The following is a 14,192-nucleotide window of genomic DNA, read 5'->3' on the forward strand; positions in this document are numbered from 1 at the left end:
TGAACTCGGTAGGTGGCCGCAATCGTTGAACTCGGTAGGTGGCCGCAATCGTTGAACGCGGTAGGTGGCCGCAATCGTTGAACGCAGAAGTTGAAACTGATTTTCCCTCTTTAACATCCAAACTTTGACATACAATATCTCACTCATCGGAAATCGGTTTTGAGACTTCAAGTATATCACGTTGATCTACTCGAGATGTAGATTAACATCCAATCATTATTTTAATTAAATAATAAATATTTAATTAAATAATAATTTCCAGATATGGCATAAAACCATATTTCCAACAGATGTACGAGAAGCTTCAATCTCATAAGCAAGAAGGCTCGGCAGTTCGTCTTTGGCAATCTTGCTAAAATGCTTTATTTACTGCAGGCAATGGAAATGATGAAGGTTAGCAGCATGAATCGCCCTTCGCTATCAAAATTTCTTCAACGCATTTGTACAACAAAAGACAAATTATCCATTAGAGGTAGACTCAATCAAGCCATCCTCTACTTTATTTTTCTGGCTTCTCCCATTTTTATGGTGCTACTTTATTTTCAAGATAATTACTATTACTATAGAAGCAAAATTAAAGCATTGTTTTCAAGTAGCAGTGGAGATTCATGGAAGCAGTAGGTGGTAATTCTCAAGAGCACCTGCATCCGATTCCGAGCTTTGATTGTTCTGATCGGTCACAGTGGAACTGGTGGGTTCAGCTGTTGAATTCCTTTTCTGATCTTCATAGAACAGCTTTAAAGATTCTGTTAATGAGATACTGACACTGCACGGACTCGTGCAGCTGTTTGTTTCGTATTTCCTCTGTTTCAACCAACAAGGCACCAGGGAAGGAGGCAACACCACTTCAAAGAGAAAACCACAGGTGCAAGAATTTCATACTTTGTTTTTTCTGTAACTCAAAGTGATGGGTGCAAGAATTTCAAGAGTTTGGCATAATTTTACCTGTAATCCCTCTCACTAGACCCCAAAGGGGCGCTTATTTTGAAAGATTAATATCTATAGATAATTATTTTGGGGACGGCACGGGTTTTAAGGAAAAATGGTAAAATGTATTGATAATGGAGACAAATATGTTATACTCCCTCCGTCCCAATAAATGTGACCACCTTTCCACTTTGGTTTGTCCCACTAAAAGTGGTCACTTCCTTAAAATGGAAATATTTACTTTAATTAAATCTACTTAATTAATTTAATTAAAATGCTAACTAAACTTAAACCCTAATTAAATAAATTCACCCCCACCACACATTTCACATTCAGCCCCCCCAACCCCTGACCCCCCGCCGCCCACCCCCTAACCCCCGCCGCCTGAACCCCCGCCACCCCGCCGTCTGACCACCACCCCCCCCCGCCGGCCTCTGGTCTCTCCCTCTCGCCACCCCCATGCTTTCTCTCTGTCTCTGTCTCTCTCTCTCTTCACCATACTCTGTTCCTCCTCGTCCACCACCTCCCACTGCCGCTGACGGCGGCGCCTCCACCCCCACACCCTTCTCCGCCATGGAAAACTGCAACGCCTGTACCTGAGCTCCCGAAGCCGACCCCGCAACCCCTAGACCTTCCAAAACTCCACTCTCTCTCTCCCCCTATCGACGACAACGGTCTCCTCCCTCCCTCGCCTAGGGCTCCGGTGGCGGCTCCCTCGCCTAGAGGGGCGACCGGAGAACGATTTTGGGTGTCTGATTTTCAAAATTTTTGTTTGCGATTTTGGGTGTCTGATTATTATTTTCGATTTGGGTGTATGATTTTGGGTGTCTGATTTTGGGAGGTTGTTGTTGTCGCCGTTCGGGTTCAGGCGGCGGCTCCTTCACTGCCGATGTTAGCTGTCTAGTCGGGGGAGAGATTCGGAGGGAGAGAGAGGCGGGTCGACGGAGGTCGCGATTTGGGGATCTAGGGTTCTGGTGAGGATAGAGGGCGGCGAGGTAGCGGCTGCGGTCGTCGGGGGACAGAGGGAAGGAGGTCGCCAGAGATTACGCCTTTGCCGGAGAAGGAGGTCGCCGGAGAAGAAGGTGATTGGCAGCCAACAGTCATCCCCTAATCTCTTAATGAACTCCTTAACACACTCAATTAAAACATAACAATGAGTTTCTTAATTTCCGTGCCGAAAACAAAGTGGCCACATTTATTGGGACGGAGGGAGTAATTAGTATTGGGAGAGGTGAAAAAGTAAAAAGTAAGAATAAATAAAATATTATTAGTGGTGGGGTAGTTGTCCAAAAATGGAAAGAAAGAAAGAGAAACTTATTTGGGGGACGTCCCAAAAAGGAAAAAAAAAGGAATTTATTTGAGGGACGGAGGGAGTATTTCTTTTTACCAAATGATAATGTATAGATTGATCTATTAACTCTATTTTTTATATATAGATCTCTCAAAAGTAATTCTAACTTTAAATTTGAGCTAAAATAATAAAAAGTGAGATAAAATGATCATCCAACAGATCACCTATATTAAGTTAGACCCACAAAAAAATTTACACCCCCTCAAATCTAATCATAAATTTACACCCCTTTAAATCTAATTCTAAATTTATAAAATTAATAATGAAAAATAGGAGAGCTGCTGTATGCAATTGTAAAATAGGGGTTAAAAATAATTTAGGGAAGACTTTAGAAGTATTTTTAGGAGTAAAATTTTGAGAGATTTGCTGTGGATGCTCTCACACTTACTATCCTACCAATATAAACTAACTGTAAATAGAAAAAAAAAAATCCCATTTATTGGAATGATAGATAATCCTCATTTGTGATGTTTACTTTTAGGGATATGCACAACTAATCCTCCTAAGATGATAAAAGTAGTGCAAGTTACATCTTAGGATATTAGGTTTATTCATACAATACAACATTAGATACATATAGAAAACAAAGGAAAAGAAAACACAGTGAAAGCTTACAGACAACAGAAAAAAACCTAAAACCCCCTGAAGATCTCAAACGAAAACTCAAAGGGTACAAATGCAGATGTTCTTAGTCGCATTACTTATTCTAGCTCATCCACAAACACGACCGCCTGCTGCAATATTACGCTTTCTCAATGAGCTTCTTGATATCCTTCTGCAAGACGGAGGAAGAAAACATACCCTTAGCTCTATCATAATAGCAAAATATTTACAGCTATTATTCTCTTAATTTACTATATTTACCTCTATGCTTAGAGGAGATGTGGTGGGAGCATAGCGATCAACGACGTGACCATCTTTGTCTACGAGGAATTTGGAGAAGTTCCACTTAATACCATCCCCAAACATGCCGCCTTTTGCTGACTTCAAGTACTTGTATATTGGTGCAGTATTGGAACCATTTACTTCCACCTTCATCAAATAAGACATGTTTCCATTCCAATGTTATCTTTTATGGAAAAGAGAACTAGTTGTGTGGTACAAAAGAAATATCATATGATCAACAATCTCCCAGCTGCATCTCTTTCAATAAATGTTGAAAGTTCTATTGTAGAAATACAGAAAGGTACAAAATCTTTAAATTGATGCTATCCCTGTGTCACATAATCTCTTTTCTTTTCTACTCTTAAGAGGTGAAAGTAAGTTATAGTCATGTTCCAGGTTACTCCGAGCAAATGGTACATTTGAACACATACAAATGAGTCGGTTTAATGAATTTTACCTTGTCAAATACAGGATACTCAGCCTTGAAACGAGTGCAGACAAATTCCTGAATTTCTTCGTTAGTACCGGGCTCTTGTGAACCAAACTGATTGCATGGAAATGCCAGTATCTCCAATCCTGAGCAACAGGTGAAGTAGCAATGAAAACCCTCATCATACCAGAGATCATATAGCAAGAAACTACTTGATTTTGGAGGTCATAAACTTTCTGGCTTCAAGAAGAGGAAACAGTAACACTTCTACAGTTTCTTTGTAATGATATGCCTCATTAAAACAAAAAACAAGTGCATTAAACAGAACAAAATTATGTAAACCTAATCACACCTTGATCCTTGTATTTCTGATATAACTGTGTCAGCTCAGTGTAATTAGAATTGGCCAGTCCACTGCAGCAGGCAAGAAAATAACATTAGCCATATTTTCCCTTCAAAAGAAAGATATAGAACTAACATACAGCCTTGCCAAAGATTACTTCATACACAGATCGAAGTTTCCTCCAAACACTTTCGACATAAACTAAAACTGAGTATTGTTTAGTTTTACACATCCAAAAAGACTATAATGAGGCCACCATCTTTCATTACAGGCAGCAGCAGGGCACGCGACAAAAGGTCCAAATATACGAGCTTTTCACCAAAATTTATAAATACAGACAACATAGAAATTTCGAACTGAGGCCACCAGATTCAAACTAGTGTTCTTATCACCTCAGCCAGATCATCTACAATCAACAAAAGCAGGTTCCACTCATATTCAGACATGAATCTTAGAATATTAAGCAAATACATACCATTGTGATGCAACATTGACAATCAGCAGGACCTTGCCCTTGTATGTATTCAGATTGATATCATCGCCCTTAGCATCCTGAAACCAACAAACTTTTAGATGGGATAGCAATACATCACCACAAAACCTTTTTCCTCAAAACGAATTTTGGAATGTACTGAACAAATCGCATTTGAATGTTAAGAATAACAATATTTATTTTGAAAAATAGGGTTTTGAAAATAGAATTCCACCATTCGCCAAACCAATCAATAACAGTTGTACTAAAAAAAAAATCAGATTCCACTGAAAAAATTAACGAAATAATAATGCTAACAACAAAAAATCCAGAGTAATTATAAATCGGGTAAAAGGAACAAAACCATTAACTATGAGAAGAAGTTCAGAGAAGTGGAAAAAATTGTGATATACCTTAACAGTGAACTCATGGATTGAATTAGGCTGGTTTGATTGGCTGGCCATTTGGTGCTGCTGTTAAAACCCAAGATTTACAATTTCACAAACGAAGCTTAAAGATTACGCGGTGAATCGAAATGACGAAATTTAGATTATCTAAGAACCAAGAGTTTAGAATATGGCTATATATAGATTTTTTTTGCGGTGGAAGAAAATAAAAAATGATTTGTGTATAAAAATAAAAGTGAAAGAGAAGCCGCAATAGTATTTTTTCTCGTGTGCATACAGTGACCAAATTTGCTATTGCCTTTGTCTCGTCTCGTGTGCATACAGTCTCCAAATTTGCAAGACTTTTCCTGTTTTGATGCTCTTTGTTCCTACATTTCCTCCGATTTCTTCTTCTCGAAGAAATTTGAGCTGCTCTAACCTCTTCTTAATCAAGTAGAGCAACAATCTCTCGCAGGATTTCATCATCTGCCACTAAATTCCTTGAAATGCCTTCCACGCTTCTTGAGGAACTTTGAGTTGCTTCAAACTCCTCCTCATCGATTAGAGTAACCATCTCTCGCATGATCTCATCATCTGCTGCTGCTTTCCTTACTTGATCTTCACTTAGGGGCCGTTTGATAGGGTCTATTGGCATAGATAATTTGTATATTTCTTACCTTAACATTCAATTTGATAGGTATTGTAAATAATAGATTAGGCCCGCATCAAAATCACTGTGCGGCTGAGAAACTACAACTAATGCTCACCCCCAAGTTGATTAATATTGAATGCACATTGAAGTCGGATCAAATTTGTACTTGACATTTTTGTCCTTGAAATTACTTCAAAAATTGGGTCTTTATGCAAATCCCGCCTCCTTCAACAAAACAAAGGTGTATTGCTCAGCTGGTGTCTTGATTTTTTCGGCATATCCTCTCGAAAGTGAGTTATGGTGTTATTTTCGCAACAATGTCTCTTTGCAAATTATAACTTGCTCGTCTATTGTGAGAGAATCTGCAAAGATTGATTAGGGTTTTGGATTTTTTGTTGGTAATTTTTTTTTTGTTTGTTCTACACAATCTGAATTGGGTATGCAAAATATATAGAGGTTAATGGTTTTTTCCTTTGTCGCTTCTTGGTCGCTTCATGCTCGAGGTGTATTCTACTGCTTTCGACAATTTATTTCTTCATAGGAAGTGAAATAGATCTGATTGTGAAAGAGTACTTCGTTTTTGATGCTCTCTCTTTCCATTTTTTTTTTATGAAATGTGGTATACTGGCGCTTGCACAAACTGAATTTCTCATGCTTGAGGTGTGTTGATTGTTTTTAATACCTGAAATTCTCAAAAGTTCAAATCTTCTTTCCCTTAGTTGCAGGTCCGGTCTTTCCCTGCTCATCTGTGGTGAAGATATTGGAGTTGAAGGTGCCGTATATACCCTTTTTGAAACGAGGTACAAGTTCCTAAAATAGGGGTCACATATACTGAAATTTCTTTGTACAATTTGCTGCTTTTTGGAATCATGATGTTTGTATTCTGAAATTTGTCTTCCTATATAATAACTACAAGCATCGATTTGTGTCTGAGATGAGGGAATCTGCTTGCATCTGATATGGAATTTTTATGCTTTTGGTGTCTGTGAATTTGGTATATTAGTTTTGCTGGGATTTGAAATGTTTTTTCTATGAATTTGGTCTTTATGCATCTCAAACTTCTTGGGAAAATTAGATTCCGATGGAACCAAGTTTTTCTCTGTAAAATTAATTATAGCTCATTTAACTAGTATATCACATTGTGAGTATGTGTTTGTCATTCCAACTGTCATGAAAGGGCAGAGTAAAAATATTTGATTATTGTGTCCAAAGCAAATTCTCTTGAAACTCATATGATTCACTCATATGACAACACTTGTTATGTATTTGCAGACACATTTTCTGCTTGTTGTTGGGTGAGGTTCACAATGCCGACTGATGATGTTACCACTGTATGCATATACCTGTTGATGGAAGAGATTTTCATACAAAATATCATTCTCATACTGGTAACATGGCGCATTATGATTAGGTTGAGATTACGTAAACGAAAAAGATTTGATAATGCAGCAGCTTTTGGATATGTTGAACGTATTCCCGATCAAGTTATGCATATGAATAGGCTTGTAGGTGTTAGTGATATTGATTGCTTAGCAAACTTGCGTATGGACCGCAACACATTCGGTAGGCTTTGCGTGTTGTTGCGTGATCTAGGGGGTTTATCTGATGGGAGGTACATTAGGGTTGAAGAACATGTTGCAGTGTTTTTGTCTATTTTAGCGCACCACAAAAAAATAGAGTTGTTAGGTTTGATTTCTGGCGTTCTGGCCAAACTGTTTCAAAATTTGTGCATCTTGTTCTAAGGGCAATTTTAAGGTTGCACACGATTTTACTTGTTAAACCTGTTCCCGTTCCAGACGACTGTACGGATGACAAATGGCGATGGCTCAAGGTAAGCCCATTCGAAAAGATATAGTTCAATTGGACAGCTTACTCATCATACATTCTGCCCACTTATTGGGAACTTAATTAAATATCCTAGCCCTAGTTTTGATGATACCAAAATCCTTAGGTTTTCTTTGTAATAGACTAGAACTTTCCGAGCTCAAGTGTTGGAGTTCACTTTCTAGTTTGTTTAGTGTTCTGAAGACTGAAGACTGAAGACCGGAGGACTGAAGACTGAAGAACTCAACTGAAGTTTGCAATAAAAGGCCAAGTCAAATACTAATGTTTGACTAAACGAGTTTCTCAACTGAAGAATCAGTTATGACTGATTCATCAATGCTGGCTACGTGGATTTTGCAGACTGATACTAAAGTCAAGTATCGGTTGACATTCTTCATCGGACTGAAACTCTAGACACGTACTTTCAAGTACATGCCACATTAAATGCAGAGATATTGAGGATCGTCATTTCTCTGCAGAGCATTCCTTTTTGGTGATTACTTTTCAGAGGCGCTTTATCTCCTGTACCTGAGACGCCGTTTCTCGCCAAATAAGGAACCTCGAAGATTAAAGCCTCAGCTAAATTCGAATTACTCTCACAACGGATAAAATCTTGAAGACAATCTCCGCCAACGGATCCATTCAAGACCTTTCCTATAGCTAGAGCTCGAGAATCACTTCAACCTTCACCGATTCAAAAGCACAAGCTGAAACGCTGCCAAAATTGCAACTCAGTCATTCAAAGCCTTCAAAGATTTGAATCGAAGAAGAGAATACCCAAAGCCCAAAATCAGACTACTGATTTCATACATTCTCTTAGATCCTTAGGCAAATACATTGTATATCCAAAGCCTAAGTTCCGATTACAGAGAGCCTGTTCTCTGTGATCTAGTTGGTACTTCGAACCTCCTTTCAACTGAGCGAAAAGAGTGTTTGAGTAGAGCGGAGTTCAGACCAGTGTTATGACTCTAAGAGATCTTAGCCATCCGCTGAAAAGGCATTGTTGTGTCTTAGCGTGCTAAGAGTGAGCGAGAAATCAAACCCAGTGTGTTGGTACTGAAAATCTGATTTGCAGTTGTAAGGTTTGCTGTGTACCCGTAAGCACTAACCCATAGTGATTGTCAGTATGATCAACTGACCGTGGACGTAGGAACTTGTTCCGAACCACGTAAAAATCCTTTGTCGTTTATCGCTTTCAGTTTTACTTTCTTATCTATGCACAAACATCTCTTTAACTGAAACTGATTAGTAGCAAAGTGAAACTATAATTTGACAACGTGATAATCAAATGCTATTTCAAAAGATAAGTTTTCCGCTGCTAGTGTTATTAATCTAACTGATAAATCTTCGGATAATCAGTAAGATTCATAACACTCTTCTGTTTTAAAATCAAGACTAAAGCTCTACGCGAATATCAGTTAAAGCCTTGAGCCTAACTAATATCTTTACTGAAGTAATTTCAGTATCAGTCTTTAACCTTTGTTTAACTGAGTTTTCGTTAACTGTCGGTATCAGTTGATACTTTTTCAATTAACTTCAAAAGGTTGTTCTGTGTGTTTTGAAAAATAGCCTATAGGTGTATTCCCTCCCTACACCTATTCTAGACCTTCCGGGACCTAATACCACTTGTTAAATTTTAGATTTAAATTGAGATATTATGCCTATGTTTAAAGCAATGAACTGAAAAATATTGAATTTGTTGTAGGGTTGTTTGGGTGCTCTTGATGGCACGTATATAAACGTAATGGTGAGCAATGCTGACAAGCCGAGGTACCGAACCCGGAAAGGTTAGATTTCTACAAACACACTCGCTGTTTGTGATCGAAATATGAAATTCGTCTATGTGTTACCCGATTGGGAAGGCTCGACAGCGAATTCGAGAATCTTGCGTAATGCCCTCACACGGGTAAATGGCTTGAGAGTGTCCAAGGGTAAATATAGATGAAAGATTACTATCTTTTGTATTTTAATAACATTGGTCCTTTTGTTAACTGCCATTACGAATGTGTTTACTGCAGACAATTATTACCTATGCGACAACGGGTATGCGAACAACGAGGGATTTCTTGCTCCATATAAGGGGATACGATACCCTCCAAAAATGGTGTGATAATATTATCCCTCCTTTGTAGTGTAAATGAGGAATTAGTAAGGGTCAAGTAGGAAATGTGTGAAAAGAAATGAAGGATTTAAAGGGTGAAATTTTGTTTATCATTCCTTTTCCCATGACAAATTTACAACCAAAGAGAACACACCCTAAGTGGATTAATTGGAGGGTTGGGATTTCTCCAATGCCGGTGGGGATTTCCTCTAGATTGTATAATGAGATGGCAGAGTCTAGGGAAGTTAGTTTCATCAGCTCTCCAACGCACCACTTGTAAATCATCGAGTAGTAGTAGAAATTGCCATGAGCTGAATTCATCTCGTTTTGCTATTTCCCACTCTTCTTCTTCTTCTTCATTTGTCTCTTTGCTTTCGATCGAGGGTACATATTTGTATCTTACATAAGAATAAAATTATCATAGTCTATGGTTTAAAACTGTAGGCTACGAGAGAATTTGTAGTAGTGTGAAAAATTAATGATAAGAGTAAAATTATAATCTTACATAAAAAAATGGTTAAGTTTTTAAGTTTAAAAAAAAAAATCTTAGTGAATACTTTTTATTTTTGTTTTATGAAAATTAATAATTTTGTGTATTGACATATATAATACATATAAACATAAGAACAAACTCGTAATCTTCATACACGACTCAATCTGCTAACAGTACTCTCGAGCAAACTATTGATGGTTATGGAAAATGCATCTTGAAACTTGTCGAATTTGGAATCCAAATCTCCATAAATTAGTCCAGGCAACAGCTCGTAAACAATATATCTCCTCATGTTCTCCCTTTCTCTGGCCGGAATACTGACGAGCCTCTCCACAACATTCACACTCTTGTTCCTCACTTCTTCTTTGTCGATGAAAACCGAATACTTGTCCCTCTCTTCCGGAAGATGCCACGCATACTGATAGTAAGCCGTCATCGGATCAAACAGCACCGGAATGCACCCCGCAACCAGCGAATCAAATACCGATTTCCTCGTGGGGCTGTCTCCCGGAGGCTGCAGACAGAACTCAGCCTCCGCAAACAGCCCCACAATCGAGTCGGGGCGGTCGCACTGCCCCGACGTGCAGTTGAGGAACCTGCACTCCCCGTCCCCGGCGGAGGTGCATTGCTCGATCAGTACCGAGCGGATGCTCTCCGCCGAGCCGGGCCTCGCTGCCCCAGCGAAGCCGACGACGACATTCCTCGTGGCGGATCTACTCATCTTAATCTGCCACGACACGATGTCGGCGTCGGTGTGCGGGTGGAAGAAAGTCGGATGGGGAATGCCGATGTCGTTTACTCGCCAGGGATGGCGTTCAATCAAGAGCTTGATCGGATTTTGCATCTCGTCGAGCTCCAGCAGCCTCGTACCCCACGAATCCCTCTCGTTTCTCCGGAAATCCCACGAGATTTTACCAAGCACCAACACATGGTCCTTGCCCATGTTTTTGTACCACGACGACTGCGTTTGGAGCCACCTCACGAGGTCTAACGAGAGGGCGTCCTTGACGGAGTTGGTGACGTTGTTGAAGTGCCATCTGAGGACGTCGAGGCCGCCGTAGTAGGGCACGTAGAGGAGCTTCGCCTCGCTCGCGTCGTGAACTCGGCAGGGATGATTCAGCACACGCGCGTGGAAGATGGGCTCCAGCGCGTACTGGTGCGTGTTGTACCAGCCGCTGCCGAGCTCCTCCACGGCCTCCCCTAGCCCGCCGTTGCTCAAGTAGGTGCAGAAGTCGAGCCACGGGATCATGTCGTGGCATTGAGCTGCCAAGTCCTTGTTGAACTTGGATGGCAGCTCGTAAACGTAAATACCCCTTCCTTGACACGTTGTGGGATTTGATGAACTCGATCTCCATGATCGGTGCAGCTGCAGCTGCTCCTCAACCACTTCGTATGCATTTCCCACCGCACTGTAATTCTCAATATTAGGAATCATGGAACCAAAATCAGCAGTTGTAGTGCTGTTTTGGACGATGTTGAAGTTGGGTTGAGTGCCGGCGGAGAGGCAGTAGAGATTGTTGAGCTTCCTAGACGATACGCAGACATGAACGATGTCGCCGGAAAGAATGGTGGTGGAAGAAGACCAAATGTAGATGAAAGCTAGGATGAAAAAGGCTGCTGGCACCCTTAGCATAACCTTTTCAAGAAATAAACACAAGAAACCTACTTCATCAGCCTCTAATTTCTTAGACAGCCTCTGCTTCTTCCTGGACACTAAAACAGCCATTTCGATAAATTAATTGATGGAATCACAGAGTTTTTTCTCTTGCTTTAATAGTGCAGGGTGTGGGATTCACCAGAAACATCGATTGATCGATGGAAGCACGTCGTATTGGATTATGAACAAGAGCATGTTGACTAGAGATTTTAAAATTACAACACATCGGATTTCAACCTTTGCTTCTGACTGTTGCATTGTATTGGGGAAACTAAAATAAAGTCCAAATGTTCGTAACCCATTTAATTATTGATAACCTGCCTGGTATTTGACTTCCAATACTATATTTGCAAGAGAATGCTTAGCCAAACTTATACTAATATATTATGTCGGTAACACTTCCAGATCCCATTATTAGCACACATAATTAAGAGATTACACTCATTAATCTTGCCTATGTACTAGTAAATTTTAATAATCAAAGCAATGAGATTTCTTCAAAGTGTAGCAATCTAAGCACGAGAATAATCATTTAACCAATTCTTTATTTTAGACATGAACTGAAAGTCATCCATCCTTATACACAAACTTTCAGTTGTTATTATGATTTTTTTTGTTTTAACCAAATAGTGCTTCTAACTTTCTTTATGCAAGTTATCTAATCGTAATAGTATATTTATGTTTTTCATTTAATAAAATAGAAAGATCTAATTGCAAGCATTAATCAAACGCAATATTTTATGATAATTAGTTTAATTAGAAGCAATCAATATATATAAAGATTTATGTCATGTTTTGTTTTATTTTGTTTTGAAAGGTACCATTTATAAATTATAGTGATCAATTTTGAAGAGTTGAAACTCATTTAGGATTCTAATTGGAGTGAGATTCTTGTTTAATAATAATAATAATAATACATATTGTCTTTAAATTAGATTATAGAAATGATGGGGATATAATAGATAAACCAAATTTTGTAAAATAAGGTTATTTCATACTCCCTCTATCCCACGATGAAGACATAAAACTTTTGGAAATACGGGTATTTAGTAGAGTTATAGATTAGAGAGAAAAGTGTAGTGGTCTACATCTTTAATACATTTAATTAAATGTATTTTATTCCTACTTCATTTTGTTAGCATTTTTTACTTGAGACACTCTTCTGTGCAACCGGTTGCACTGTGCAATTGGTTTCTAAATGACACTACTTCAACATACAAATAACACTTGAAAATCTTCAAGTGTCATTTTGTATATTGAAGTAATGTCATTCAGAAATGTTCAAGTGTCATTTCCCGAATAAAGTAATGTCATTCTGACAGCCGGACACATGAGTATTTGTGTTTTCACTTAAACTTCAATTAACTGCATTTTCAAATTTTTAAGTGGTAGGATTTAATTAAATTCAATTAATTAAGCTCTTCAATTACCAAGGTTTCAAACTGAAGAATCAAGGCTAAATGGGCGGCTCAACTGATTCATCAAAATTACTACTACTGTTACCCCGTCCGATGCACGGGCATAAAAGTAGCTTATTAATTATAGCTACGTAAAATAGTAAATAAATAATTAAAAATAAATTATATATAATACAGAATTAATTATGAGGTAATATATGAAATTAGCTTATTTCTTATTGTAAATTTTAAAAGTAGCCTATGGAATAAAATGTTAAATATTAGCCACTTTTAGTGTAAAAGTATAAAATTATTCCTAACATTAAAATTAAAAAAAAATAATCACTTTCTTCCCCCTCACAACATCATCTACTTCATTCTCTCTCACCATCTCTCTCTCTCTATCTGCGATATCTCTCTCTACGATCTCTCTTTCTCTCTCTCTCTCGCAATGCTTTGACGTCTCTCCTTTACTGTGACGCAATAGAAAGGAAACAAAGAAGCATTGCTCGGCAAAAGCAGAGATCTGAAAACTCATCAACCACTCCTCCAAATGCGCCGTGAAGGAAACAAAGAAGCAATGCTTTGACGTCTCTCATTTATGGTGTTGTTGCCATCATCATACAATCACACTAATGTTGCGATTCAATATAATTTGAAACAGGGAGTATCTATGCAACTTTTGCACAATTGAAGGTGTCTTTGGTTTGCGTGCGAATAGCATAATTGTGTTTAAAAAGAATTTTTGGAAATAGAGATATATAGGATATGAATCATGGAAGCAATTGAGAATACATGATTATTTATGCCTTTTAATATTCTATAATTGAGAATCATGATTATTTATAATTTTGACATGGTGAACCGTAAATGAGAGTAATTGTGTTGATCTTATAATATATGTGAATTTTGTTGGAGAAATTTGATGTTCAATATTAGATCTATGAATTCATAACTTAATGTTCTTGAATTCACAACCAGATCTATAAATTCACAACTTAATGTTCTTGAATTCACAACCAAATCTATGAATTCACAACCAAATCCTTTCAATCTTTCAGGTGATGGAGCCTTTGCAAAGTGTCCCTCCGGGATTGAGAACAGTTGATTGCTCGATTCTTTTGGGGTTCTGTGGGTGAGTAGCGAAAGATTCACTAGTTGAGCTGAAAGCAAAATTGCATGCCTTTAGCGTGGGGGGTGGGAAAGGGAGTCTTGGTATTCGCCGCTTCTCTGCGTTAGTTCGCGCCTTCAACTTTAAGTTGTGGTGACGCTTT

The 14,192-nt window shown here is 38.4% G+C and overlaps 2 protein-coding genes and 1 long non-coding RNA gene across 3 annotated transcripts; 1 reads left to right on the plus strand and 2 right to left on the minus strand.

Moving 5' to 3' along the window:
• The first annotated feature begins 295 nt into the window (after positions 1-295).
• Positions 296-943, plus strand: LOC131015717 (uncharacterized). The gene is made up of 3 exons (XR_009098677.1): positions 296-472; positions 600-691; positions 785-943. It is a non-coding gene; the product is annotated as an uncharacterized LOC131015717 (long non-coding RNA).
• Positions 944-2,696: 1,753 nt separating this feature from the next.
• On the minus strand, positions 2,697-5,464 carry LOC131015718 (probable phospholipid hydroperoxide glutathione peroxidase). The gene is made up of 6 exons (XM_057944139.1): positions 4,822-5,464; positions 4,412-4,488; positions 3,946-4,007; positions 3,621-3,739; positions 3,143-3,310; positions 2,697-3,053 (listed from the first exon to the last, which is right to left on the minus strand). The coding sequence occupies exons 1-6, from the start codon at positions 4,870-4,872 to the stop codon at positions 3,021-3,023; spliced, it is 510 nt and encodes a 169-aa protein (XP_057800122.1). The 5' UTR covers positions 4,873-5,464; the 3' UTR covers positions 2,697-3,020.
• Positions 5,465-9,458: 3,994 nt separating this feature from the next.
• LOC131016388 (xyloglucan-specific galacturonosyltransferase 1-like) lies at positions 9,459-11,691 on the minus strand. The gene has a single exon (XM_057945091.1). The coding sequence runs from the start codon at positions 11,588-11,590 to the stop codon at positions 10,013-10,015; it is 1,578 nt and encodes a 525-aa protein (XP_057801074.1). The 5' UTR covers positions 11,591-11,691; the 3' UTR covers positions 9,459-10,012.
• Between the last annotated feature and the right edge of the window lie 2,501 nt (positions 11,692-14,192).

The sequence above is a fragment of the Salvia miltiorrhiza genome, chromosome 3, assembly GCF_028751815.1.
Source record: "Salvia miltiorrhiza cultivar Shanhuang (shh) chromosome 3, IMPLAD_Smil_shh, whole genome shotgun sequence".
In the NCBI taxonomy this organism is placed as follows: domain Eukaryota; kingdom Viridiplantae; phylum Streptophyta; class Magnoliopsida; order Lamiales; family Lamiaceae; genus Salvia; species Salvia miltiorrhiza.

Coding starts and splice junctions, on each gene's coding strand:
- LOC131016388 (XM_057945091.1), bottom strand. CDS start 11,590: ATGGCTGTTTTAGTGTCCAGGAAGAAGCAGAGGCTGTCTAAGAAATTA.
- LOC131015718 (XM_057944139.1), bottom strand. CDS start 4,872: ATGGCCAGCCAATCAAACCAGCCTAATTCAATCCATGAGTTCACTGTT. Junction 4,489..4,821: donor TCCATGAGTTCACTGTTAAG/GTATATCACAAT, acceptor TGTTGGTTTCAG/GATGCTAAGGGCGATGATAT. Junction 3,740..3,945: donor TCAGAAATACAAGGATCAAG/GTGTGATTAGGT, acceptor CCTGTTGCTCAG/GATTGGAGATACTGGCATTT.